Consider the following 24,370-nt stretch of genomic DNA (forward strand, 5'->3'; position numbering starts at 1 on the left):
TTTTTTGAGATAAGGTCTCCCTTTGTCACCCAGGCTGGAATGCAATGGCACAATCACGGCTCACTGCAGCCTCAACCTCCTGGGCTCAAGCAGTCCTCCCACCTCAGCCTCCCGAGTAGCTGAGACTACAGGTATGCACCACCACACCTGGCTAATTTTTATGTTTTTTGTAGAGACTGGGGTCTCCCTATGTTGCCCGGGCTGGTCTCGAACTGCTGGGCTCAAGCAATCCTCCCACCTTGGCCTCCCAAAATGCAAGATTACAGGCGTCCACCACTGTGCCCAGCCTCAGATGGGCTGTTTGAAAAATGTTCATTAGATCAGGTTACTCCCTTGAGAAAAACCCGCTCAGAATAAAACCCGAAGTCCATTACTTGAAAGCAGAGCCAGCTTCATGGGCCTATGTTACTCCCCATGGGTTTGCTGGAACCCAGGCTTGGTTTAATACTCTGCTCTCACCATCTCAAAATTCTTAATTTTTGAACAAGAGGCCCTACATTTTCATTTTGTACCAGGCTCCACAAATTGTGTGACTGGGCCTGCTTCAGCAGCCACATGGAACGTGATCCCTCCCTGCCTATTTGAGCTCATTCTCTACCATTCTCTCCCTTGCTCACCTGGTTCCCAACTGCTCTTGCTCTTCCTGGAACTTGCCAAAATGTTGCTAGAGTCAGAGCCTTGGCTCTTGCTGCTCCTCATTGGCTGGACCCCTCTTTACTTGTCCTGCTCCTTCACCACTCACTTCCTTCAGATTTGTGTTCAGATTTCGTCTTCTCAGAGAGGCTTTTGGCCCCTGTCCATCTCTCTGAATTTACCTCTGACCTCTCCCCCACCACCACTGCACTAAGCTGCCTCAGAACTTTGTAGACATTATGTCTGGTCTTCTGATGTTTCCCCCTTGGAAGAATCCCAAGGTGCCTGAAGAATGCTTTCTTTATCCTTGAAGTTGAGTAGGTTGACTAGAGTCTGTCTTGCTATTGAGCATTCTTTATCAAATTGTCCTGGGAACATGGTGTATTCTTTCAGGCTGCAGATGTAGTCGTCGCTGTTTCAGGTCAGCTGTCTTATGGATCTTTGACAGCATCTTCTGTTCCATTTGTTGAGTTCTGTACTTCAGGGACACAAATTCCTTATGTTGGATTGGCTTTGTCTCTCTTCCAATGCTGTTAGCTTTGCCGTAATTGGTTTAGCTTTTGTCTTTTTCATCTGCATTCACTTTGTCTAATTTGATTTTCAGCTATGTATATTCTGTTTCTGGCTGTTTTTCAATGTATTTATTAGTTTCATAATGATGTGTTTTGGTCTGCAGTTTGTTTCTCTAGGTTGGAAATTTGTCTTTTCATCTTATTCTGTTTTATCATCCCATCTTTGAACTCTTTTATTGGGAACATGTTCTTAGGAAGTTGTGGGGAATTTTTTTCCCTTCCTTGTGTATTCTCTTCTTGGTGGGAGACTTTGCCTTTCTCGTGCCATCTCCCTCCCTGGGCCTCTTTTTTTTTCTTCTGGCCATAATATGTTTGCATAGTTACCGTGTCGCTTCTTTTCATCTTGGCTCAGGCTTGGATGGCTCTGCATAGTCGTTCTGTTTGCTTTGAGACAGTGGAGGAATTCTTGGCTCTCTCTTCCCAGTTTCTTGGCATCTTCTCTTGCTGTTTTCCCCTCTAAGCTGTCGTGTGCAGGCTTGTTATCTTGTATTCGGAGAGAATTTGCACGCTGGAGGGAGCTGCAGCCATGTAGTCTTCAGCCCTATCTGGATTCTTTTCTTTGTTCTAAGAACCGTGTTGGATGTCTTATACTAAGGCTCACTCTAGCTGCACGAAGGATGTGTGTGCCATTTCCATGGGGATAGGGGGCACCTCAGTCTCTGGGTGGTTCCATAATCTGTGTATACCTAAGAGCAGTTGCTTCCCACAGAGCTGGGCTGGCTTACTGGGCACTGGGCCATTTCTCCTGCACCTCCCAGCTGGAGTTTCTTGGGTCTAAAAGGAAAAAATGAAGGACTCCCACTTGGTTGCTTCTCTCCAGCTTACTGGCTGCAAATTCCCAGGGCGTTGCCTGCTCCCTAGGGTGGTTTCTGGGGACGGGGCAGGAGCCTGGCTTTGCTGCTGCTTTGTCCTCTGGAGTCTTTTCTTAGACTGCTTTGAATTACACCCCTTTCCTTTGTGTGCTGAAATCTTCCCTTCACACTCTCCTTCCCCGCATTTCTTTTGTGTCTTATCTTACTAGGATTGAAAGAGGGCAGTTGTGCAGGAGGTCTGCGTCTAATTCCCTAATCCATGTGAGAGCGCTCCTGTTGTGTGCTTTGTGACAGGATGGTGAGAAATACTCCCTAGAGCAGTGGCTACCAGAAGGAAGCCATCCCTCCCTGCTCTCACACACACACACACACACACACACACACACACACACACACACTCCTTCTGGCTGTCCTCAGATGCCTATTCTAGGTAAATGTCAGATTCCAAAGAAAATCCAGTTGAGATCTTTTTTCTTTTTTTGAGATGAGAGTCTTGCTGTGTTGTCCAGGCTGGAGTGCAGCAGCACAATCTTGGCTCACTAACCTCCACCTCCCGGGTTCAAGCTATTCTCCTGCCTCAGCCTCCCAAGTAGCTGGGACTACAGGCGCACACCACCACACCTGGCTAAAATTTTTTTGTATTTTTAGTAGAGACAGGGTTTCACTGTGTTGGCCAGGCTGGTCTCAAACTCCTGACCTCGTGATCTGCCTGCCTCAGCCTCCCAAAGTGCTGGGATTACAGGCTTGAGCCGTCGCGCCCGGCCTCCAGTTGGGATCTTGACTGGAATGACTGGTGTTCAATCATTATCGTTTCCACCTAATTTGTATTTGTACACAGGACAGTTACTAATTTGTTGATACTTGTTTGATCCCCAGTCCCTAGAGTTGTTTATGGGATGGAGCTTCAGTCCCTGCTGCTTCCCCTGTGGCAGCAGCTGGAGTCAGGGTGGGGACCCGGGGTGCTGCTGGCAGATTCTTGAGACAAGTAGAATCTCCTCTATATCAGTCTCTCTCTCTGTCCCAGCAGTGCCCAGGAAAACCTGGCCAGCCTGTCACTGACCTCTCCACCTAGGGCACTGGTGGTTCAGGTACTTCTGCCAGTCTGGCTCTTAGGCCCAGTTTCTCTGATCTTGCAGATTTTCTCGGGCTCTACTACGGAATCCTCTACCTCCAGCAGGTCCCTCCTTTGCCCATGTGTTTAACTGTGGTGGTGGAATCGTGTGAGCAGTGCTTCTCTCACATGGATCCCAGCCACACCACATTCTACAGCAGTTCCTCTGAAGGCATTGATAGAGATATTTCCTCCTGTTTTGCATTTCGTTGGTCATTTCAGTAGAATCAGGGTGAAATAAACATGGGGGCTCAGATGTCAGCATTACGAACCAAGTACGTCAGGCAGGCTGATGTGGTCTGACCTACACTAGTGAGACGCAAGATGACGAAAACAAGGGCACTCACTCCAAGTTACTGATGAGATGTTTGGATCAAATGAGCCAGTCCTTAAGCAGAGTTCTCTAGTAAAAGAGATCTCCTTCCTGCCCTTTCTTGTTCCCCAAAATGTGTTGCCTTCATGGTGAAAATTTATTTTGGCAGATTTTCTCTTCTTCGATAAAAGCAGCCTACACTTTGTTAAAAGTCTGTGAAACTTATTTACATGAAGTATGCAAAGGTAAGAAAAAAACATTATCAACAAGAAATGGAGAAAGCCAGCAGCTGTGGGAATGTGTTGCTGAGGACAGAAAAGAAATGCACAGTGTCAGTGTCTATGGAAACAGACCACTTGGACCTTGAGGACTAGGTATTTGGAATTGGAGGCGAGCTTGGCCTGGTGAGTCTCTAACCACTTGTGTGTAGGATCATTGTGAGAACCCTGCTAGAATATAGAGGCAAAGATGCAAGGGGAAATCATTGGAGAAGTTACCAGGGAATGATGAGCTAATCTGAAAAAAATACATGTTTCTAAGTTGGGCGTGGTAGCACATCTGTAGTCCCAGCTACTTGAGAGCCTGAGGCAGGAGGATTGCTTGAGCCCAGCCTGGGCAGCATAGCGAGACCCTGTCTCCCTAAAAAAACTTTTTCATTGTTTTGTTTTGGAATTTTTTTTTTCCTGGTCTTTTTTCCCCCTTTTTGTGAATAACGGGATCTCACTATGTTGCCCAGGCAGATCTCGAACTCCTGGGCTCAAGCCATCCTCCTGCCTCTGCCTTTCGGAGATTACAGGTATGAGCCACTGTGTTAAGCAAAAAAACTTTTAAATGAAAATCATTTTTTAAAAGACAGGCTTTCCAGGGGAGGGTATTATTCCACTTATATGAAGTGTCAACAGTAGGCAGATTTGTGGAGACAAATAGATTAGTGGTTACCAGGGGCCGAGAGGAGTGGGAGTGGGGAGCAACTGCTTAATGGGTAAAGGGTTGTCTTTGGAAGTTACGAAAATGTTCTGGAACTAGATAGTGGTAATGGTTGCATGACATTGTGAATGTACTAAATGCTATTAATGATAAATTTTATGTTAGGTGTATTTTACCACAATTAAAAAAAAAAAATGGTCAAATGCCCTCAGAATAGCCAACAACTTTCCACTTGGCTAAATGCCTACTCATTAAACTTCTTGAACTAAATTCCTTTCTGATTGTCATGGTTACTGTGTCCTGGGCTTCAGAGTTTCACATTCAGGTCGGCTTGGTCCAGTCTGGCATGTATCACTACTATAGGTCCCCACATTGGCCTCTTCCTCAGACGGACAGCCCATCTATCTGCCGGGGCTCTGTGCCACAGCCAGATAGACTTGTTCTGAGACAGCTGTGTAGGCTCTGAGCACTGGCCAGGCATCACAAAACCTATCTTTATGATTTAGAATAATTGGTGGTCAGCTGCTGTTTTAATGTTTTTTTTTAATTTAGATATAATTCACATACCATGAAATTTACTCATTTAAAGTGTGCGGTTCATTCTTCAGTATAATTCATAGGCTCACAGAAAAAATTGTTTAAAAATAAAATATGCGATTCAGTGTCTTTTAGTACATTCACAGAGTTGTGCAACCATCGCCTCTGTGTCATTCCAGAACATTTTCAGCACCCAAAAGAAACCCCAGACACAGTAGCAGTCACCTCTTATTACCCGCAGCCCCTGGCAACAACTAATCCACTTGCTGTCTCTATGGATTTGCCTATTCTGGACATTTCCTATAAATGGAATTATGCACTATTTGGCCTTTTGTGTCTGGCCTCTTTCACTGAGCGTAATGTCCTCAAGGTTCATCTGCATTGTAGCATGTGTCAGAATTTCTTTCCTTTTTGAGGCTGAATGATATTATATCCTATAGATAATGAGGTTTTGATTATCCACCCATCCCTTGAGAATGTATATTTGGGTTGCCCCCACCATTTGGCTATCGTAAACTGTGCTGCCATGAACATTGGTGTACGGATATCTGTTTGGTTACTGGTTTTGGTTTTTTGTTTGTTTTGGTTTTTTGAGACAAGGTCTCACTCTGTCACCCAGGCTGGATTACAGTGGCACGATCTCTGCTCACTGCAACTTCCACCTCCCAGGTTCAAGCAATTCTCCTGCCTCAGTCTCCTGAGTAGCTGGGACTACAGATAGCACTCACGACCATGCCCGGCTAAATTTTTTTGTATTTTTAGTAGAGACAAGCGTTTCACCATATTGGCCAGGCTGGTCTCAAACTCCTGACCTCAGGTGATCCACCCACCTCAGCCTCCCAAAGTGCTGGGATTACAGACGTGAGCCACTGCACCCGGCCTAGTTGTGGTTTTTTGAGAGTGTATGGCTAGGAGTAAAATTGCCAGGTCATATGGTAACTCCATGTTTAACATTTGAGAAACTGCCAAACTGTTCTCCACAGCAGGAATTTTTTAAACCTGTATGTGGTGGGCTTGTGTTTAGGTTTTCATTTTACACATCTATAAAGATGAGATTTGCTGTATGGCACTGGTTGCCTGTATTTGGGGAGGGTTCTGCTTTTGGTTGGCAAGAACTGCATTTTATTTAAGCTTTGCAAAACATAACTGGTTTCTCGCATCTTCTCAAAAGTGGAGGATTAAGAAGTGGACTCGAATTCAGAGCAGGGCAGCTGAACCTCAGGCTCCACCATTGTAGCCTTCAAGCTGAACCTCATTCTCTCTTGCTCCCTGGAGACCACTGAGACACTCTGCCTGTGCCAGTTTGATTTCTCACATTTTTAAAGGGCTGAAGCTTGTGTCTCAAAGTGCTGTAGCCTTTATTGATTCATGCAGAGAAGCCTCCTTGATTCCATGATTCTGCAGCTAATACTGGAAGTAGAAAGAATTGGAAGCACCATCTGGATGACACTTTAGGGTGGAAGCAGCCAGTACAAGGGGGGGGGGGCTAATTATTTCCTCTGGTCCCAGACTGTTCACCTGGAGCCTTAGCCACCACCCTGCGCTTAGGTTAACTGCCTCGAGTGGTAGTTTAGCTGTTTGTGCTGGGCCGAGGGATAACTGGAAGTGAAAGGTACTGAGAAATGCCATCTCCTGAAAGTGGCGAGCATGAGTGAATTTACGAAAGGTTGGGATGTTGCTGGGGCTCTGGAAGTTTCTCTGGAGCTCACTCCAGGGGACAGGGAGGGGGCTGGATTCCAATTCAAGTGAAAAATACCTTTCATCTGCCTTGTTCACCTGGCTTTTTTGCCTTTTTGTAAAATCTGAAAACCTCAGGGATTGAGTAGTCTTTCCTCAGCTGCAGTTGCCTGGCTGGCCACACCTGCCAGCTGTTGCTGATAGCCCTGTAATGTGCAGGTCCTTCTGGGCCTTTCTCACAAGATCACTGCAGGTCACATTCATGAGGAAAATGCAGGCAGTTCCTGCCATCAGACCCCTCAGGATGTCATAGTTTGGCCTGAAAACCAGATTCCTGCAACTCTAATTTTCCTTTGCTAGATCAAATGAAGGATTTGATCTAATGTTTGCATTCTAGCAGCAAAATCATTGAATATTTTATTTCTTAAGAGCCTTACTTCATATTTTGTAGGTATTTAAGATTTTGTAAAGGCCTTTCTGCTTCAACGTGTGATGTGTGCATTCTTAGAAAAAAACCTTGTGTTCTGTAAATCACACAATAAAAATGTGAGTTTGTGTAGGAAAAACTGGGGTGGGGTAGATCACTCCAAACTTGTGTGGTGTGGTAACTGGAGCTCACTGATGAAACCATGAACAGTTCTGGCTGAAAGAACCCCACAGTACACTGAGGTTTGTTGGCATTGCCCCCAGCACCGCCATGGTCCCTTTGTGCGCGCCACCATGCCTGGCTAATTTTTTTATTTTTAGTAGAGACGGGGTTTCACCATGTTGGTCAGGATGGCCTCGAACTGACCTCGTGATCCTCCCACCTCAGCCTCCCAAAGTGCTGGGATTACAGGCGTGAGCTTCCGTGCCCAGCCTTTAGCTTTTTTTCTCAATGTCTTTGTGTAACATGAAGGCATTCTCTTTAATTGTTAAAAAGCTTGCCTACCACTGCTTCAAAATATTACTGTCAGTTGGCACAGTTTCCGATTATATTGATGTCATCTCCCTCCTTTTAAACATGTTGCCATATTGGCACTGTATTTCCCCCAGCCCATTGATCACTTGAGAGTTAGTCATAGTCCTCGTGCTGTTTCACTCCTAAACGTTTAAGCATGCCTTTCCTAAGAGCAGACAGTACAGTTAAGACACTCAGGAAGTTTAGCAATGAGCTAACACAGAACCTTACATTTCTCCACATACCCCATAAATGCCTTTTTTAAGAGCCTTTGAGCCTGGAATGCAGAGTCCAGGACCGTGTGTTGTATTCGATTGTGTCATCCCTTCAGTCTCCTTTATCAGAAATGTTCCCCCACCCCTTTGTTTTCTCTCATCGTCTTGAGGAGTCCAGACCGTGGTTGCATGGCACGCCCTCTCTGGACTCTTTCTGCTGTGTCCTCACAGTGAGCTTGAGTCTCCTACTCGTGATGCCGGTTCATCTCAGCAGCACTGAGGGGCCTGAGCTCAGATTGGTCATTTGTTAAGGTGGTGCCTGCCAGATTTCTCCACAGAAAAGGGCCCCGTACTTTTATTTGCTCTTCAGCCTGTGTATTCCTTCCTTTCTTGCCAGCTTGTGGGTGGCTTCTCTGGCAGCTTCTGTAAGATACTCAGTTTGGCAGTTGTAGTTGTTTCAGCAGGAGAGGTGTCTGCATACCTGACCACCACATGGCTAGAAGTCGATCCATCCTCTGGCGTAACCATCCTCCATGCTACTGTCCCTGGGGCGCTGAGGCCCTCCTCAGTGACTTCCTCCACCTCATCTTCCGCCATCTCCAAGCCACCAGTGTCCAACGGACTACTGATAACGTCCCAAACTCATCATTTGTTTATTCACCAATTCAGAGCCCACCTTTTTTTCAGCACTGAGTTAGCCTCTCCTTGCTAGAAGCTTACGGTCGAAGGTCTCCAGCCATCAGAAGCATGTGGAGCGCTGCGCCCGTGTTGTGGTTATTCATCCAGCATGCGTTGAGTAAGGGTTGCACCTGTGCCTGGCATTATGCATTGAGCGGGGAGATGGGGGTTGGCACGCACAGTGGGGTGTTCTAAGTACACTGAGGGCTCGGGTGCCCTGGCTTATAGAGCAGGGAGGGAGGCAGGAGCAGGGAAGGTGTCTCAGAAGTACCTTTTTTTTTTTTTTTTTTTTTTTTTTGGAAATGGAATCTTGTTCTATCGCCTGGTCTGGAGTGCAGTGGCACGATCTTAGCTCACTGCACCCTCCGCCTCCCAGGTTCAAGCGATTCTCATGCCTCAAGTCCTCGAGTAGCTGGGACCACAGGCGCACACCACCACGCCCGGCAAATATTTTGTATTTTTAGTAGAGGCGGAGTTTTGCCATGTTGGCCAGGCTGGTCTTAAACTCCTGGCCTCAAGTGATCTGCTCACCTCGGCCTCCTAAAGTGTTGGGATTACAGGCATGAGCCACTGCGCCCAGTCTAGAAGTGCCATCTTAACTGAACCTGAAAGATGAAAGTTCTCCAGATGAACCTGAAAGTTCTCCAAATGTAAAGGTGGGAGGGGGTGACAGGGTTAGGCCCAGAGCCTCTGATGACACAGGGTGGGCATCATTGATCACTTTTTCCTCGAGGGAGGGGCGTCACACGGGTGCTAGGGTAGGAGCTATAACCATGTTGATAGTGCCGCCTCTGCCCATCTGGCCTGGCATGCCCTGAGCCCTCCGTCCCACCTGTGGAACTCATAAGCCCTGACAGCCCACCCACTCCTGATTCATTATCCACACCCCTGTGCTTCCACTGTGCCTAGAACAAGCTTTCTTCAGGGGGAAGGGAGGCTGGAACTATGTTGTTGTTACCTATTTGTCCTCCCTTCCAAACTGAGCTCTTGGAGGTGGAAGGATGCTGCAGGATCTGGCTCAGGACGAAGGCAGTTGGTGAACAGACACGTGTGTTTGTGACTCACAGTGATCTCAGACAAGTTCCTCTGTCTACTGGAACTTCCTTTTTTCCATCTGTAACACTCCAGAGTTGAATAGGTGGTTTTTCTGAGGATACTTCAACTCTAAAATGTATGAACTTGTGAACTAGGTATTTAGTTATCCTCGTAATCAAGATTGTGTGTGTGTGTAGGGCGGGGCGGGGTTCTGATTAGAGGGAGGATGAAGAGAGGTGTATGGGTTTTTTTTTGTTTGTTTTTTGTTTGTTTGTTTTTGAGATGGAGTCTCACTCTTGTCACCCAGGCTGGAGTGCAGCGGCGCAATTTCGGCTCACTGCAACCTCTGCCTCCTGGGTTCAAGTGATTCTTCTGCCTCAGCCTCCTGAGTAGCTGGGATTACAGGCATGCACCACCATGCCCAGCTAATTTTTGTATTTTTAGTAGAGATGGGGTTTCGCCATGTTGGCCAGGCTGGTCTCGAACTCCTGACCTCAGGTGATCCACCTGCCTCAGCCTCCCAAAGTGCTGGGATTATAGGCATGAGCCACCGCACCTGGCAGGTTTCTTTGAAAAAGTTTGTGTTTCGGCAAACACCATAAGCCCCCTGGGGGACAGCCTTGGGGAGTCACCTGGCACCCTAGCCCAGCCTCCCTCCCTTGGGTCCTGCAGTGAAGGCTCAGTGAGGGTGTGCAAATGCCCAGGTCACCCTGGGACTGGGCAGGCCCTCTGGGCTAAGGGTAAACTAATTTGGAGTACCTGTTTTCTATCATTGTTTTTTTATTTGTTAAATTTAAAGGGTAAAAGTGCAGTTTTGTTGTGTGGATATATTGTATAGTGGTGAAGTCTGAGCTTTCAGTGTAGCCATCACCTGAATAGTGGACATTGTACCCGTTAAGTAATGTCTCATCCCTCACCCCCTCCCACCCTTCCCAGTCTCCAGTGTCTGCCATTCCTCACTGTCCGTGTGCACATGCTATTCAGCTCCTGCTGCTAAGTGAGAACGTACGGCATTTGACTTTCTGTGTCTGACTGTGTCACTGAAGACAATGGACTCCAGCTCCATCCATGTTTTTTATCATTTTTACTTGCACTCCACACCCAGCACAATCCAGGCTTCTTTGTGGGTTTTTTGAAATTTGTCTTTAATTATAAAAGTAGCAGCCAGCAAATTAACAAACACCCATGTGCCTTTCATTGCACAGAATTGAAAATCATCATACTGTATTTGCTTCAAGTAATTTCCATTAGAAAGAACTAGAATATTACAGTAGAGTTAAAGACCCTTTATTTCCCATCTTCAGTGCTATTAAAAGTTCATTTAGGGCCAGGCATGGTGGCTCACGCCTGTAATCCCAGCACATTGGGAGGCCCAGGTGGGTGGATCACCTGAGGTCAGGAGTTCAAGACCAGCCTGGCCAACATGGCGAAACCCCATCTCTACTAAAAATACAAAAATTAGCCAGGCGTGGTGGCACGCATCTGTGATCTCAGCTACTCGGGAGGCTGAGGCAGGAGAATCGCTTGAACTCAAGAGGGAGGCAGAGCCTGTATGCAGTAAGCCAAGATTGCACCACCACACTCCAGCATGGGTGACAGAGCAAGACTCCATCTCAAAAAAAAAAAAAAAAAGTTCATTCATTGTACACTTAGAAATAGTTAAAAAGGTAAACTTTGTTTTGTGTGTGTGTATATATATATATATATATTTTTTTTTTTTTTGAGACATATATGTGTCTGGTTCGTTCACCCAGGCAGGAGTGCAGTGGCATGATCAACGGCTCACTGCAGCCTCAACTTCCTAGGCTCAAGTGATCTTCCTGCCTCAGCCTCCCGAGTAGCTAGGATTACAGGCACACACCACCACACCCAGCTAATTTTTGTATTTTTTTTGTTGTTGTTGTTGTAGAGACAAGGTTTTGCTATGTTGCCCAGGCTGGTCTCAAACTCCTGAGCTCAAGCAATCCACCTGCCTCGCCTCCCAAAGTGCTGGGATTACAAGTGTAAGCCACCACACCTGACCTGTTTTGTATATTTTACCACAATAAAAAGCCTTTAAAACCCCAAGCAGACACTTCATTCAGGCCCAACTCGGAATCTGATCACAGCAGGGTTTCCCCCCTTTCTAGCGAGTAGCTGAAGAATTGTTTTCTCTCCTTGGTGGTATAACTATCGCTGTGGGTGTTGCTCCCCTGCTGCTCCAGTGGTTTGGTTTTTTTTGTTTTGTTTTGTTTTTGTTTTTGTTTTTTTTTTTTTTGAGATGGAGTCTTGCTCTGTCATCTAGGCTGGAGCGCAGTGGCGCGATCTCAGCTCACTGCGACCTCTGCCTCCTGAGTTCAGGCGATTCTCCTCCCTCAGCCTCCCGCGTAGCTGGGACTTACAGGCACCTGCCACCAGGCCCGGCTCATTTTTGTATTTTTAGTAGAGACGGAGTTTCACCATGTTGGCCAGGTTGGGCTCGAACTCCAGACCTCAGGTGATCCACCTGCCTCAGCCTCCCAAAGTGCTGAGATTACAGGTGAGAGCCACTGCACCTGGCCGGCCCTTCAGTCTTTTCCTTCTCAGTCAGTGGCACCACCATCTTCCCAGGCTTTGGACATGGTCCCTGACTCACCCCTGCCCCTCACCCCCACACTAATCCACCAGCGAGCTCTGTTGCTTCACCACCTAGACCAGCCCCGAATCCTCAACTGCCCCCACCCTGGGCCACACGTGGACCACTGCTAGAGGCCTCTCATGGGCCCTCCCTGTTTTTCTCTTGTACTCCCCGGGCTTTCTGGCACAAGATGTCCCAGAAGCAGAATCACATATCTCTCCTGGGAGCCAATCCAGTGTGTTTACTGCCCCTGGAGTGTTATTGTTAGCCTTAGAATATGTCCCACTACAGGCTTCCAGAGCACTGTAGTCAAAAGTTATTTGAAATAAATCTTTTCTCTGTGGTATATTGTCAATTTGGTATAGAATTAAATTTGTTTCTTTTCTTTTTTCTTTTTTTTTTAAATTTTTTTGAGAGACAGGGTCTTGGCCAGGCGTGGTGGCTCATGCCTGTAATCCTAGCACTTTGGGAAGCCAAGGTGGGTGGATCACCTGAGGTCAGGAATTCAAGACCAGCCTGGCCAGCATGGTGAAACCCCATCTCTGCTGAAAATACAAAAATTAGCCGGGCGTGGTGGCAGGTACCTGTAATCCCAGCTACTCGGGAAGCTGAGGCAGGAGAATCGCTTGAACTCAGGAGTCGGAGGTTGCAGTGAGCCGAGATGACGCCATTGCACTCTAGCAAGACTCTGTCTCAAAAAAAAAAAAAAAAAAAAGAGAGACAGGGTCTCGCTCTGTCACTCAGGCTGGAGTGCAGTGATGTAGTCATGGCTCACTACAGCCTCAGACTCCTGGGCTCAAGTAATCCTCCCACCTCAGCATCCCAAAGTGCTGGGATTGTAGGCTGAAGCCACCATGCCTGGCCCAAACTCATTTGTTTTTATTTGCATTAAGTGTAATAAGGTTTTGTTACTTTTAGTTTGAATTTTATTTTGGGTAATAGAAACATTTACATGATTCAGAAGTCAGAATTACACTGAGGCATGTTCAGCTAGGTCTCCTGTGCCTGTACCGTCACCTTTTTCCCCTTAGCCCATGCAGGGAATCCATTTCATTAGTTCCTGGTGTGTCCTTCCTTAATACCCCTTCTTTCTTAGGTAGAATGCAGTAGATATGTTTGTGCTTTGCTCCCTTTGCTTCACAGTGGATCCTGGAAATCACTCCATCGCAGTTCTTAGAGCTCTTGTTTAGTCCCTTCGGATCTGCACAGTACTCCAGTGTGTGAGCGCACCATAAGTTTATTCAACAAGTGCCCTGGTGATAGGGATCGGGGTATTGGAAGCCTTTGGCAAGTAAAAATAATGCTGTAGCAAATAACATCATGCATATGTTCTTTGAGATTTCTGGAGGTGTCTCTTTAGCATAGATTTCTAGCAGGCATTCCTTATGTCATGTTTAGGTGTATAGTTTGACCTCATGGTGATTAAGGTATTTGGGAAATGAAAATGAGAGTTTCGAAGAAGCCAGATCTTTCCCATTAGTTCACTGTTTTTCTCTGACATCAGGACCGTCCAGGTTCCAGGGAGCAGCCCTGGCATTAGGCAGCGCCATGATAGATCGTGTAGAAGTAGCGATTCCCATCTGTCTGCTTTCTTGGCCCACTCTGCTGGTGGCTCCCCTTCTCTCCCTCCTTTATGGGGAGCTGCCTACAGGTCCATTCTCAAAGGCTGATCTCTGGTGGGCCACAGGCCACACCTAGCTTCCCAGGGTTGTCTGTCATTTCCCATTGGGAGCCGTAAGACTCGGAGACTTGAAAAGCAAGCTCTGGCTGGGCACAGTGGCTCACGCCTATAATCCCAGCACTTTGGGAGGCTGAGGCGGGTGGATCACCTGAGGTCAGGAGTTCGAGACCAGCCTGCCCAACATGGTGAAACCCCGTCTCTACTAAACATACAAAAATTAGCCCGGCATGGTAGCGCACGCCCATAATCCCAGCTACTCAGGAGGCTGAGGCAGGAGAATAACTTGAACCCGGCAGGCGGAGGTTGCGATGAGCCAATATTATGCCATTGCGCTCCAGCCTGGGCAACAGAGCGAGACTCCGTCTCAAAAAAAAAAAAAAGAAAAGCGAGCTCTGTGCTGGGACAGATTAGGGACCCCTCTTTACAGCAAGAAAGACTGCCCTGTGGGTTGTAGGATGCCTTTGTGTATGCAGTGGCTCTAGGTGACTCTGGCAGCCACACTCTGGGCCCTAAACTGCTGGAGGAAGATACAGGATAGGGAGGAACTCAGGAGTGAGTCATAGTGGGGACAAGACATTCCCTCACTCTAAGACCTTGTCACTAGATTGGAACATCTCTTGCCTCCCTACACCTGACCTGATGGTTCTGGAGAGATACGTCCTTGTAGCTTCTGAGTCCCAGCACTAACTAGCCTTCGGTAACTTCCCTACATCATTTGAGTTCTGGTTTCCCAGGGATGCTTGCCAGTGAGTGCCATGGTGCCCTCATTGCACAGTCTGTGCAGTGTAGACAAGAGGGGAAGTCTCTTGGGGTAGACCAGCCGCAAGGCGGTGACCAGCACTGATGTGAACCACATGGGACAGGGGAGTTGTAGGGCTGAGAACACGGAGGGTGGGAGTAGTCATGCTCTTTTTCCAGAATGAACTGCTAACGAAGGGACTTGCAGGTGGCTGCTGCTTCTTTCCAAGCCGCCCCTGTTGTTGCTGAGGCTCTGGAGTCCTAGGAGGTTTCACGGTGGCATACTAGACAGATTACTAGAGGATCATGGCCAGATGCTGATGCTGGGGCGTGTGGCCTCACGGTGGCCATTTCTGACGAGACCCCACCAGGCCAAAGTGATGTGTAGAGAAGGAGCTGCTTCTGTCACCAGAAAAGAATGGGGAAGCCTCCTACACTAGAATAGGTAGGGTGCTCTTCTGCACCAGCAGGAAGGGGACGTATGGCTCTGCCTGGACCACATCTTTTTCCTTGCCCTTCCCTCCGCATCTGCTGTGGCCGAGGCCATTCCTCATCAAGGGAACATCTTGTGTTAAAGGCTCATGCCACCTGGGACCACTTCTCTTATCACCCCCAGTACCCTAGGCAGCAGTTTCCTGTGGCCTGAGTTAGCTGATATTTATATAGTGCCATTGTGCCTTTTCTCATGTGATGCTCACAGTAAGGATGCCTAGATGGGGTTACCTGTTGTCAAGATAAGGAAACTGAAGCACAGAACGCTGAGGTCATTTGCTGGGTTCATGTTTGGAAAGCGGCAAAGGATTTGAGTGCAGGTTGGCTGACTCCAAACCTGTGTGTGCTTTCCATGACACTGTACTGTGTGCCTCATTGAGCATTCATTCTAGAAAACCAAAAAGACACCCAAGCCCCGGCCTTCACAAAGGAGACCCCCTCCCCCATTTGGCTCCCTTTCCAGCAGTCGAAGGCCTCTTGTCAGCCATCGAGCCCAGAGTCCCTTGAAGTGCGACTCATGCTGGGGTGGCATGCTCAGGAGCACAGTGTTTCCGCTCAGAGGAACAGGCTCTGAGTCTCCTGCAGTGCTAGGAGACTTGTGGTGGCCACAGTGCAGGTCAGGCACACCGGCCAGCACCACCTGCAGCCCAAATTCCTAAAGAAATATTTGGGTCCCAGCTTGGCCTGAGGCTCTGTTGTCCTGGGGAAGGACATCAAGATCTGAGTGTATGATGGCCTGGGGCCTTGCATGTGGTGGCGGTCCAAGCCTGCCTCTGCTCACTTGTTCTGCAGACTGGCGTGTTCTCTGTGATACTTACATACTTGTTTAACACTTCAGGGAAGAAAAGTCAGAAGACCAGGACCTCCAGGGCCTCAAGGACAAACCCCTCAAGTTTAAAAAGGTGAAGAAAGATAAGAAAGAAGAGAAAGAGGGCAAGCATGAGCCCGTGCAGCCGTCAGCCCACCACTCTGCCGAGCCCGCAGAGGCAGGCAAAGCAGAGACATCAGAAGGGTCGGGCTCCGCCCCGGCTGTGCCGGAAGCTTCTGCCTCCCCCAAACAGCGGCGCTCCATCATCCGTGACCGGGGACCCATGTATGATGACCCCACCCTGCCTGAAGGCTGGACACGGAAGCTTAAGCAAAGGAAATCTGGCCGCTCTGCTGGGAAGTATGATGTGTATTTGATCAAGTAAGTAAGAGCAACTCCCGTCTGTACAGGGCAGAGAGGGCAGGGACAGGGATCCCTCATGGAGCAGGAAAACGTATGTGCCCAGGGCAGGGGCAGGGGGAACATAAACAATGAACACTGAGACCAGGTATGCTTGAAATGCCTGTGTACAGAGGTCGCTGCCCTGAGTGGGAAGTTCTCAAGGTAGCAGGCCCTCTATCCTCTCCACACCTCGAGGCCTTATCTGGGGATGGAATAGCTGCAGAAGCAGAGGAACTTGCAGAGCCAGGGGTTCAGAGGGGTGAAGAAGCATGTTTCAGTTCTGCCTCTTAAATGATCCCAAATTTTTTTTTTTTTTTTTGAGACGGAGTCTCGCTCTGCCGCCCAGGCTGGAGTGCAGTGGCACGATCTCGGCTCACTGCAAGCTCCGCCTCCCGGGTTCATGCCATTCTCCTGCCTCAGCCTCCCGAGTAGCTGGGACTACAGGCGCCCGCCACCACGCCCGGCTAATTTTTTTTTTTGTATTTTTAGTAGAGACGGGGTTTCACCGTGGTCTCGAGCTCCTGACCTCGTGATCCGCCCGCCTCGGCCTCCCAAAGTGCTGGGATTACAAGCGTGAGCCACCGCGCCCGGCCAGCAGTTTTCAAATGACATTTGCAGACAGCCTCATTTAATTCCATAACCCTGAGAAGGGTGAGCAAAGGATTATCTTGTTGAAACTGATTCCTGGAGAGACTGAGCACCATACCTGAGTTCAAAATTGGGAATGTTCTAGATGGTGACTCAGGCCCAGGCACCAACCAGCAGAATGGGCCTCAGCCCAACAGCCCTTCTATACCAGGCCTGACTCTTTGGTTGCTGAACTTTGGAGATGCCTGGGGGGTCAGCAGCAGGCAGATGAGTGAGTGGCTTTGGTGACAGGTCCTCAGGGGCAGCCAGGCAGTGTGACTCTTGTTCAGTAGTAACATTTATCAGAGCGTTGTCACCACCATCCGCTCTGCCCTATCTCTGACATTGCTATGGAGAGCCTCTAATTGTTCCTTGTGTCTTTCTGTTTGTCCCCACAGTCCCCAGGGAAAAGCCTTTCGCTCTAAAGTGGAGTTGATTGCGTACTTCGAAAAGGTAGGCGACACATCCCTGGACCCTAATGATTTTGACTTCACGGTAACTGGGAGAGGGAGCCCCTCCCGGCGAGAGCAGAAACCACCTAAGAAGCCCAAATCTCCCAAAGCTCCAGGAACTGGCAGAGGCCGGGGACGCCCCAAAGGGAGCGGCACCACGAGACCCAAGGCGGCCACGTCAGAGGGTGTGCAGGTGAAAAGGGTCCTGGAGAAAAGTCCTGGGAAGCTCCTTGTCAAGATGCCTTTTCAAACTTCGCCAGGGGGCAAGGCTGAGGGGGGTGGGGCCACCACATCCACCCAGGTCATGGTGATCAAACGCCCTGGCAGGAAGCGAAAAGCCGAGGCCGACCCTCAGGCCATTCCCAAGAAACGGGGCCGAAAGCCGGGGAGTGTGGTGGCAGCTGCTGCCGCCGAGGCCAAAAAGAAAGCCGTGAAGGAGTCTTCTATCCGATCTGTGCAGGAGACCGTACTCCCCATCAAGAAGCGCAAGACCCGGGAGACGGTCAGCATCGAGGTCAAGGAAGTGGTGAAGCCCCTGCTAGTGTCCACCCTCGGTGAGAAGAGCGGGAAAGGACTGAAGACCTGTAAGAGCCCTGGGCGGAAAAGCAAGGAGAGCAGCCCCAAGGGGCGCAGCAGCAGCGCCGCCTCGCCCCCCAAGAAGGAGCACCACCACCATCACCACCACTCAGAGTCCCCAAAGGCCCCCGTGCCGCTGCTCCCACCCCTGCCCCCACCTCCACCCGAGCCCGAGAGCTCCGAGGACCCCACCAGCCCCCCTGAGCCCCAGGACTTGAGCAGCAGCGTCTGCAAAGAGGAGAAGATGCCCAGAGGAGGCTCACTGGAGAGCGACGGCTGCCCCAAGGAGCCAGCTAAGACTCAGCCCGCGGTTGCCACCGCCGCCACAGCCGCAGAAAAGTACAAACACCGAGGGGAGGGAGAGCGCAAAGACATTGTTTCATCCTCCATGCCAAGGCCAAACAGAGAGGAGCCTGTGGACAGCCGGACGCCCGTGACCGAGAGAGTTAGCTGACTTTACACAGAGCGGATTGCAAAGCAAACCAACAAGAATAAAGGCAGCTGTTGTCTCTTCTCCTTATGGGTAGGGCTCTGACAAAGCTTCCCGATTAACTGAAATAAAAAATATTTTTTTTTCTTTCAGTAAACTTAGAGTTTCGTGGCTTCAGGGTGGGAGTAGTTGGAGCATTGGGGATGTTTTTCTTACCGACAAGCACAGTCAGGTTGAAGACCTAACCAGGGCCAGAAGTAGCTTTGCACTTTTCTAAACTAGGCTCCTTCAACAAGGCTTGCTGCAGATACTACTGACCAGACAAGCTGTTGACCAGGCACCTCCTCCCCTCCCGTCCAAACCTTTCCCACATGTGGTCGTTAGAGACAGAGCAGTTGAGAGGATACTGCCGTTTTCGGTGCCATCAGTGCCCCGTCTACAGCTCCCCCAGCTCCCCCCACCTCCCCCACTCCCAACCACGTTGGGACAGGGAGGTGTGAGGCAGGAGAGACAGTTGGATTCTTTAGAGAAGATGGATATGACCAGTGGCTATGGCCTGTGCGATCCCACCCGTGGCGGCTCAAGTCTGGCCCCACACCAGCCCCAATCCAAAACTGGCAAGGACGCTTCACAGGACAGGAAAGTGGCACCTGTCTGCTCCAGCTCTGGCATGGCTAGGAGGGAGTCGTCCCTTGAACTACTGGGTGTAGACTGGCCTGAACCACAGGAGAGGATGGCCCAGGGTGAGGTGGCATGGTCCATTCTCAAGGGACGTCCTCCAATGGGTGGCGCTAGAGAGGCCATGGAGGCAGTAGGACAAGGCGCAGGCAGGCTGGCCCGGGGTCAGGCCGGGCAGAGCACAGCGGGGTGAGAGGGATTCCTAATCACTCAGAGCAGTCTGTGGCTGGTAGTTAGGGACTTAGTGGACAGGGAAGGGGGCAAAGGGGGAGGAGAAGAAAATGTTCTTCCAGTTACTTTCCAGTTCTTTAGGGACAGCTTAGAATTATTTGCACTATTGAGTCTTCATGTTCCCACTTCAAAACAAACAGATGCTCTGAGAGCAAACTGGCTTGAATTGGTGACATTTAGTCCCTCAAGCCACCAGATGTGATGGTGTTGAGAACTACCTGGATTTGTATATATACCTGCGCTTGTTTTAAAGTGGGCTCAGCACATAGGGTTCCCACGAAGCTCCGAAACTCTAAGTGTTTGCTGCAATTTTATAAGGACTTCCTGATTGTTTTCTCTTCTCCCCTCCCATTTCTGCCTTTTGTTCATTTCATCCTTTCACTTCTTTCCCTTCCTCCGTCCTCCTTCTTCCTAGTTCATCCCTTCTCTTCCAGGCAGCCGCAGTGCCCAACCACACTTGTCGGCTTCAGTCCCTAGAACTCTGCCTGTCCTTTGTCCTCCTGCTGCCAGTACCAGCCCCACCCTGTTTTGAACCCTGAGGAGGCCTTGGGCTCTGCTGAGTCCCTGAGTCCGACCTGGCCTGTCTGTGAAGAGCAAGAGAGCAGCAAGGTCTTGCTCTCCTAGGTAGCCCCCTCTTCCCTGGTAAGAAAAAGCAAAAGGCATTTCCCACCCTGAACAACGAGCCTTTTCACCCTTCTACTCTAGAGAAGTGGACTGGAGGAGCTGGGCCCGATTTGGTAGCTGAGGAAAGCACAGAGGCCTCCTGTGGCCGGCCAGTCATCGAGTGGCCCAACAGGGACTCCATGCCACCCGACCTTGACCTCACTCAGAAGTCCAGAATCTAGCGTAGTGCAGCAGGGCAGTAGCAGTACCAATGCAGAACTCCCGAGACCCGAGCCGGGACCAGCACCAAGGTCCCCAGCCCTTCCTCTGCTCCCCCTTTTCCCTCGGAGTTCTTCTCGAATGGAAATGTTTTGCTTTTGCTCAATGCAGACAGTGGGGCCAGAACACCACACATTTCACTATCTGGTCCGTAGCTGTGGTGTAGGGGCTTAGAGGCATGGGCTTGCTGTGGATTTTTAATTGATCAGTTTTCATTTGGGATCCCATCTTTTTAACCTCGTTCAGGAAGTCCTTATCTAGCTGCATATCTTCATCATATTGGTATATCCTTTTCTGTGTTTACAGAGATGTCTCTTATACCTAAATCTGTCCAACTGAGAAGTACCTTATCAAAGTAGCAAATGAGACAGCAGTCTTATGCTTCCAGAAACACCCACAGGCATGTCCCATGTGAGCTGCTGCCATGAACTGTCAAGTGTGTGTTGTCTTGTGTATTTCAGTTATTGTCCCTGGCTTCCTTACTACGGTGTAATCATGAAGGAGTGAAACATCATAGAAACTGTCTAGCACTTCCTTGCCAGTCTTTAGTGATCAGGAACCATAGTTGACAGTTCCAATCAGTAGCTTAAGAAAAAACCGTGTTTGTCTCTTCTGGAATGGTTAGAAGTGAGGGAGTTTGCCCCATTCTGTTTGTAGAGTCTCATAGTTGGACTTTCTAGCATATATGTATCCATTTCCTTATGCTGTAAAAGCAAGTCCTGCAACCAAACTCCCATCAGCCCAATCCCTGATCCCTGATCCCTTCCACCTGCTCTGCTGATGACCCCCCCCCCCCAGCTTCACTTCTGACTCTTCCCCAGGAAGAGAAGGGGGGTCAGAGGAGAGGGTGAGTCCTCCAGAACTCTTCCTCCAAGGACAGAAGGCTCCTACCCCCATCGTGGCCTCGCACTCCTGGCACTACCAAAGGACACTTATCCACGAGAGCGCAGCATCCGACCAGGTTGTCACTGAGAAGATGTTTATTTTGGTCAGTTGGGTTTTTATGCATTATACTTAGTCAAATGAAATGTGGCTTCTGGAATCATTGTCCAGAGCTGCTTCCCCATCACCTGGGTGTCATCTGGTCCTGGTAAGAGGAGTGCGTGGCCCACCAGGCCCCCCCTGTCACCCATGACAGTTCATTCAGGGCCGATTGGGCAGTCGTGGTTGGGAACACAGCATTTCAAGCGTCACTTTATTTCATTCGGGCCCCACCTGCAGCTCCCTCGTTCCCCAGCCTCTTTCCCTTCCAGTTTATTCCAGAGCTGCCAGTGGGGCCTGAGGCTCCTTAGGATTTTCTCTCTGTTTCCCCCTTTCTTCCTCATTCCGTCTTCTTTCCCAAAGGCATCACGAGTCAGTCGCCTTTCAGCAGGCAGCCTTGGCGGTTTATCGCCCTGGCAGGCAGGGGCCCTGCAGCTCCCATGCTGCCTCTGCCTTGGGGTCAGGTTGACAGGAGGTTGGAGGGAAAGCCTTAAGCTGCAGGATTCTCACCAGCTGTGTCCGGCCCAGTTTTGGGGTGTGACCTCAATTTCAGTTTTGTCTGTACTTGAACATTATGAAGATGGGGGCCTCTTTCAGTGAATTTGTGAACAATAGAATTGACCGACAGCTTTCCAGTACCCATGGGGCTAGGTCATTAAGGTCACATCCACAGTCTCCCCCACCCTTGTTCCAGTTGTTAGTTACTACCTCCTCTCCTGACAATACTGTATGTCGTCAAGCTCCCCCCAGGTCTACCCCTCCCGGCCCTGCCTGGTGGTGGGCTTGTCATAGCCAGTGGGATCGCCGGCCTTGACAGCTCAGTGAGCTGGAGATGCTTGGTCACAGCCAGGCGCTAGCACAGCTCCCTTCTGCTGATGCTGTATTCCCATATCAAAAGGCACAGGGGACACCCAGAAACGCCACATCCCCCAATCCATCAGTGCCAAACTAGCCAACGGCCCCAGCTTCTCAGCTCGCTGGATGGCGGAAGCTGCTACTAATGAGCGCCGATGCGGGTGCAGACAATCTTCTGTTGGGTGGCATCATTCCAGGCCCGAAGCATGAACAGTGCACCTGGGACAGGGAGCAGCCCCAAATTGTTACCTGCTTCTCTGCCCAGCTTTTCATTGCTGTGACAGTGATGGCGAAAGAGGGTAATAACCAGACACAAACTGCCAAGTTTGGTGGAGAAAGGAGTTTCTTTAGCTGACAGAACCTCTGAATTTTAAATCACTTAGTAAGCGGCTCAAGCCCAGGAGGGAGCAGAGGGATACGAGCGGAGTCCCCTGCACGGGACCATCTGGATTTGGTTTAGCCCAAGTGGAGCCTGACAGCCAGAACTCTGTGTCCCCCCTCTAACCACAGCTCCTTTTCCAGAGCATTCCAGTCAGGCTCTCTGGGCTGACTGGGCCAGGAGAGGTCACAGGTACCAGTTCTTTAAGAAGACCTTTGGGCATATACATTTTTAGCCTGTGTCATTGCCCCAAATGGATTCCTGTTTGAAGTTCATACTGGCAGATTCTAGGACCTGTGTCCTAGACTTCAGGGAGTGAGCTGTTTCTAGAGTCCCTACCATGGAGCGGGTCTGGAGGACCTGCCCGGTTGGGGGGCAGAGCCCTGCTCCCTCCGGGTCTTCCTGCTCTTCTCTCTGCTCTGATGGGATTTGTTGATTCTCTCCATTTTGGTGTCTTTCTCTTTTAGATACTGTATCAATCTTTAGAAAAGGCATAGTCTACTTGTTATAAATCGCTAGGATACTGCCTCCCCCAGGGTCTAAAATTGCATATTAGAGGGGAAAAGCTGAACACTGAAGTCAGTTCTCAACAATTTAGAAGGAAAACCTAGAAAACATTTGGCAGAAAATTACATTTCGATGTTTTTGAATGAATAAGAGCAAGCTTTTATAAAAATGCTGATCTAAAAATACTTAGCACTTGGCCTGAGATGCCTGGTGAGCATTACAGGCAAGGGGACTCTGTGGAGGTAGCCGACCTGAGGGCGTGACTCTGACCCTGTCTTTTGGGAGTGACCTGGAAGGCCCAGCACCACCCTACTTCCCACTCTTTCATCTTGACAGAGCCTGCCCCAGCACTGATGTGTCAGGAAAACACCCAGGGAACTAGGAAGGCACTTCTGCCTGAGGGGCAGCCTGCCTTGCCCACTCCTGCTCTGCTCGCCTCAGATCAGCGGGCCTTCTGAGCTGGCCTCTCACTGCCTCCCCAAGGCCCCCTGCCTGCCCTGTCAGGAGGCAGAAGGAAGCAGGTGTGAGGGCAGTGCAAGGAGGGAGCACAACCCCCCACTCCCGCTCCGGGCTCCAACTTTACACAGGCAGAGCCCAGACCCTGGAGGAAATCCTACCTTTGAATTCAAGAACATTTGAGGAATTTGGAAATCTCTTTGCTCCCAAACCCCCATTCCGTCCTACCTTTAATCAGGTCCTGCTCAGCAGTGAGAGCAGATGAGGTGAAAAGGCCAAGAGGTTTGGCTCCTGCCCACCGATAGCCCCTCTCCCTGCAGTGTTTGTGTGTCAAGTGGCAAAGCTGTTCTTCCTGGTGACCCTGATTATATCCAGTAACGCATAGACTGTGCGCATAGGCCTGCTTTGTCTCCTCTATCCTGGGCTTTTGTTTTGCTTTTTAGTTTTGCTTTTAGTTTTTCTGTCCCTTTTATTTAACGCACCGACTAGACACACAAAGCAGTTGAATTTTTATATATATATCTGTATATTGCACAATTATAAACTCATTTTGCTTGTGGCTCCACACACACAAAAAAGACCTGTTAAAATTATACCTGTTGCTTAATTACAATATTTCTGATAACCATAGCATAGGACAAGGGAAAATAAAAAAAGAAAAAAAAAGAAAAAAAAAACGACAAATCTGTCTGCTGGTCACTTCTTCTGTCCAAGCAGATTCGTGGTCTTTTCCTCGCTTCTTTCAAGGGCTTTCCTGTGCCAGGTGAAGGAGGCTCCAGGCAGCACCCAGGTTTTGCACTCTTGTTTCTCCCGTGCTTGGGAAAGAGGTCCCAAGGTTCTGGGTGCAGGAGCGCTCCTTTGACCTGCTGAAGTCTGGAACGTAGTCGGCACAGCCTGGTCCCCTTCCACCTCTGGGAGCTGGAGTCCACTGGGGTGGCCTGACTCCCCCAATCCCCTTCCCGTGACCTGGTCAGGGTGAGCCCATGTGGAGTCAGCCTCGCAGGCCTCCCTGCCAGTAGGGTCTGAGTGTGTTTCATCCTTCCCACTCTGTCGAGCCTGGGGGCTGGAGCGGAGACGGGAGGCCTGGCCTGTCTCGGAACCTGTGAGCTGCACCAGGTAGAACGCCAGGGACCCCAGAATCATGCGCGT

General features: G+C 49.6%; 1 protein-coding gene across 6 annotated transcripts in view; it reads left to right on the forward strand.

Moving 5' to 3' along the window:
• MECP2 (methyl-CpG binding protein 2) overlaps window positions 1–21,147 on the forward strand; it is a 75,122-nt gene extending 53,975 nt beyond the window's left edge. For 5 of the 6 annotated variants that reach the window (XM_032757877.2, XM_032757880.2, XM_032757882.2 and 2 more), the window contains 2 exons: window positions 15,796–16,146; window positions 17,193–21,147. In XM_032757877.2, the coding sequence (XP_032613768.1) occupies window positions 15,796–16,146; window positions 17,193–18,276 (1,435 nt within the window). In that variant the 3' untranslated portion in view covers window positions 18,277–21,147. Of the gene's footprint in view, window positions 1–15,795; window positions 16,147–17,192 lie in introns of those variants that run through there. The other variant, XM_058441633.1, reaches the window with a different exon arrangement.
• Window positions 21,148–24,370: the final 3,223 nt, after the last annotated feature.

The sequence above is a fragment of the Hylobates moloch genome, unplaced genomic scaffold (genome assembly GCF_009828535.3).
Source record: "Hylobates moloch isolate HMO894 unplaced genomic scaffold, HMol_V3 SCAFFOLD_7, whole genome shotgun sequence".
NCBI classification, from domain to species: domain Eukaryota; kingdom Metazoa; phylum Chordata; class Mammalia; order Primates; family Hylobatidae; genus Hylobates; species Hylobates moloch.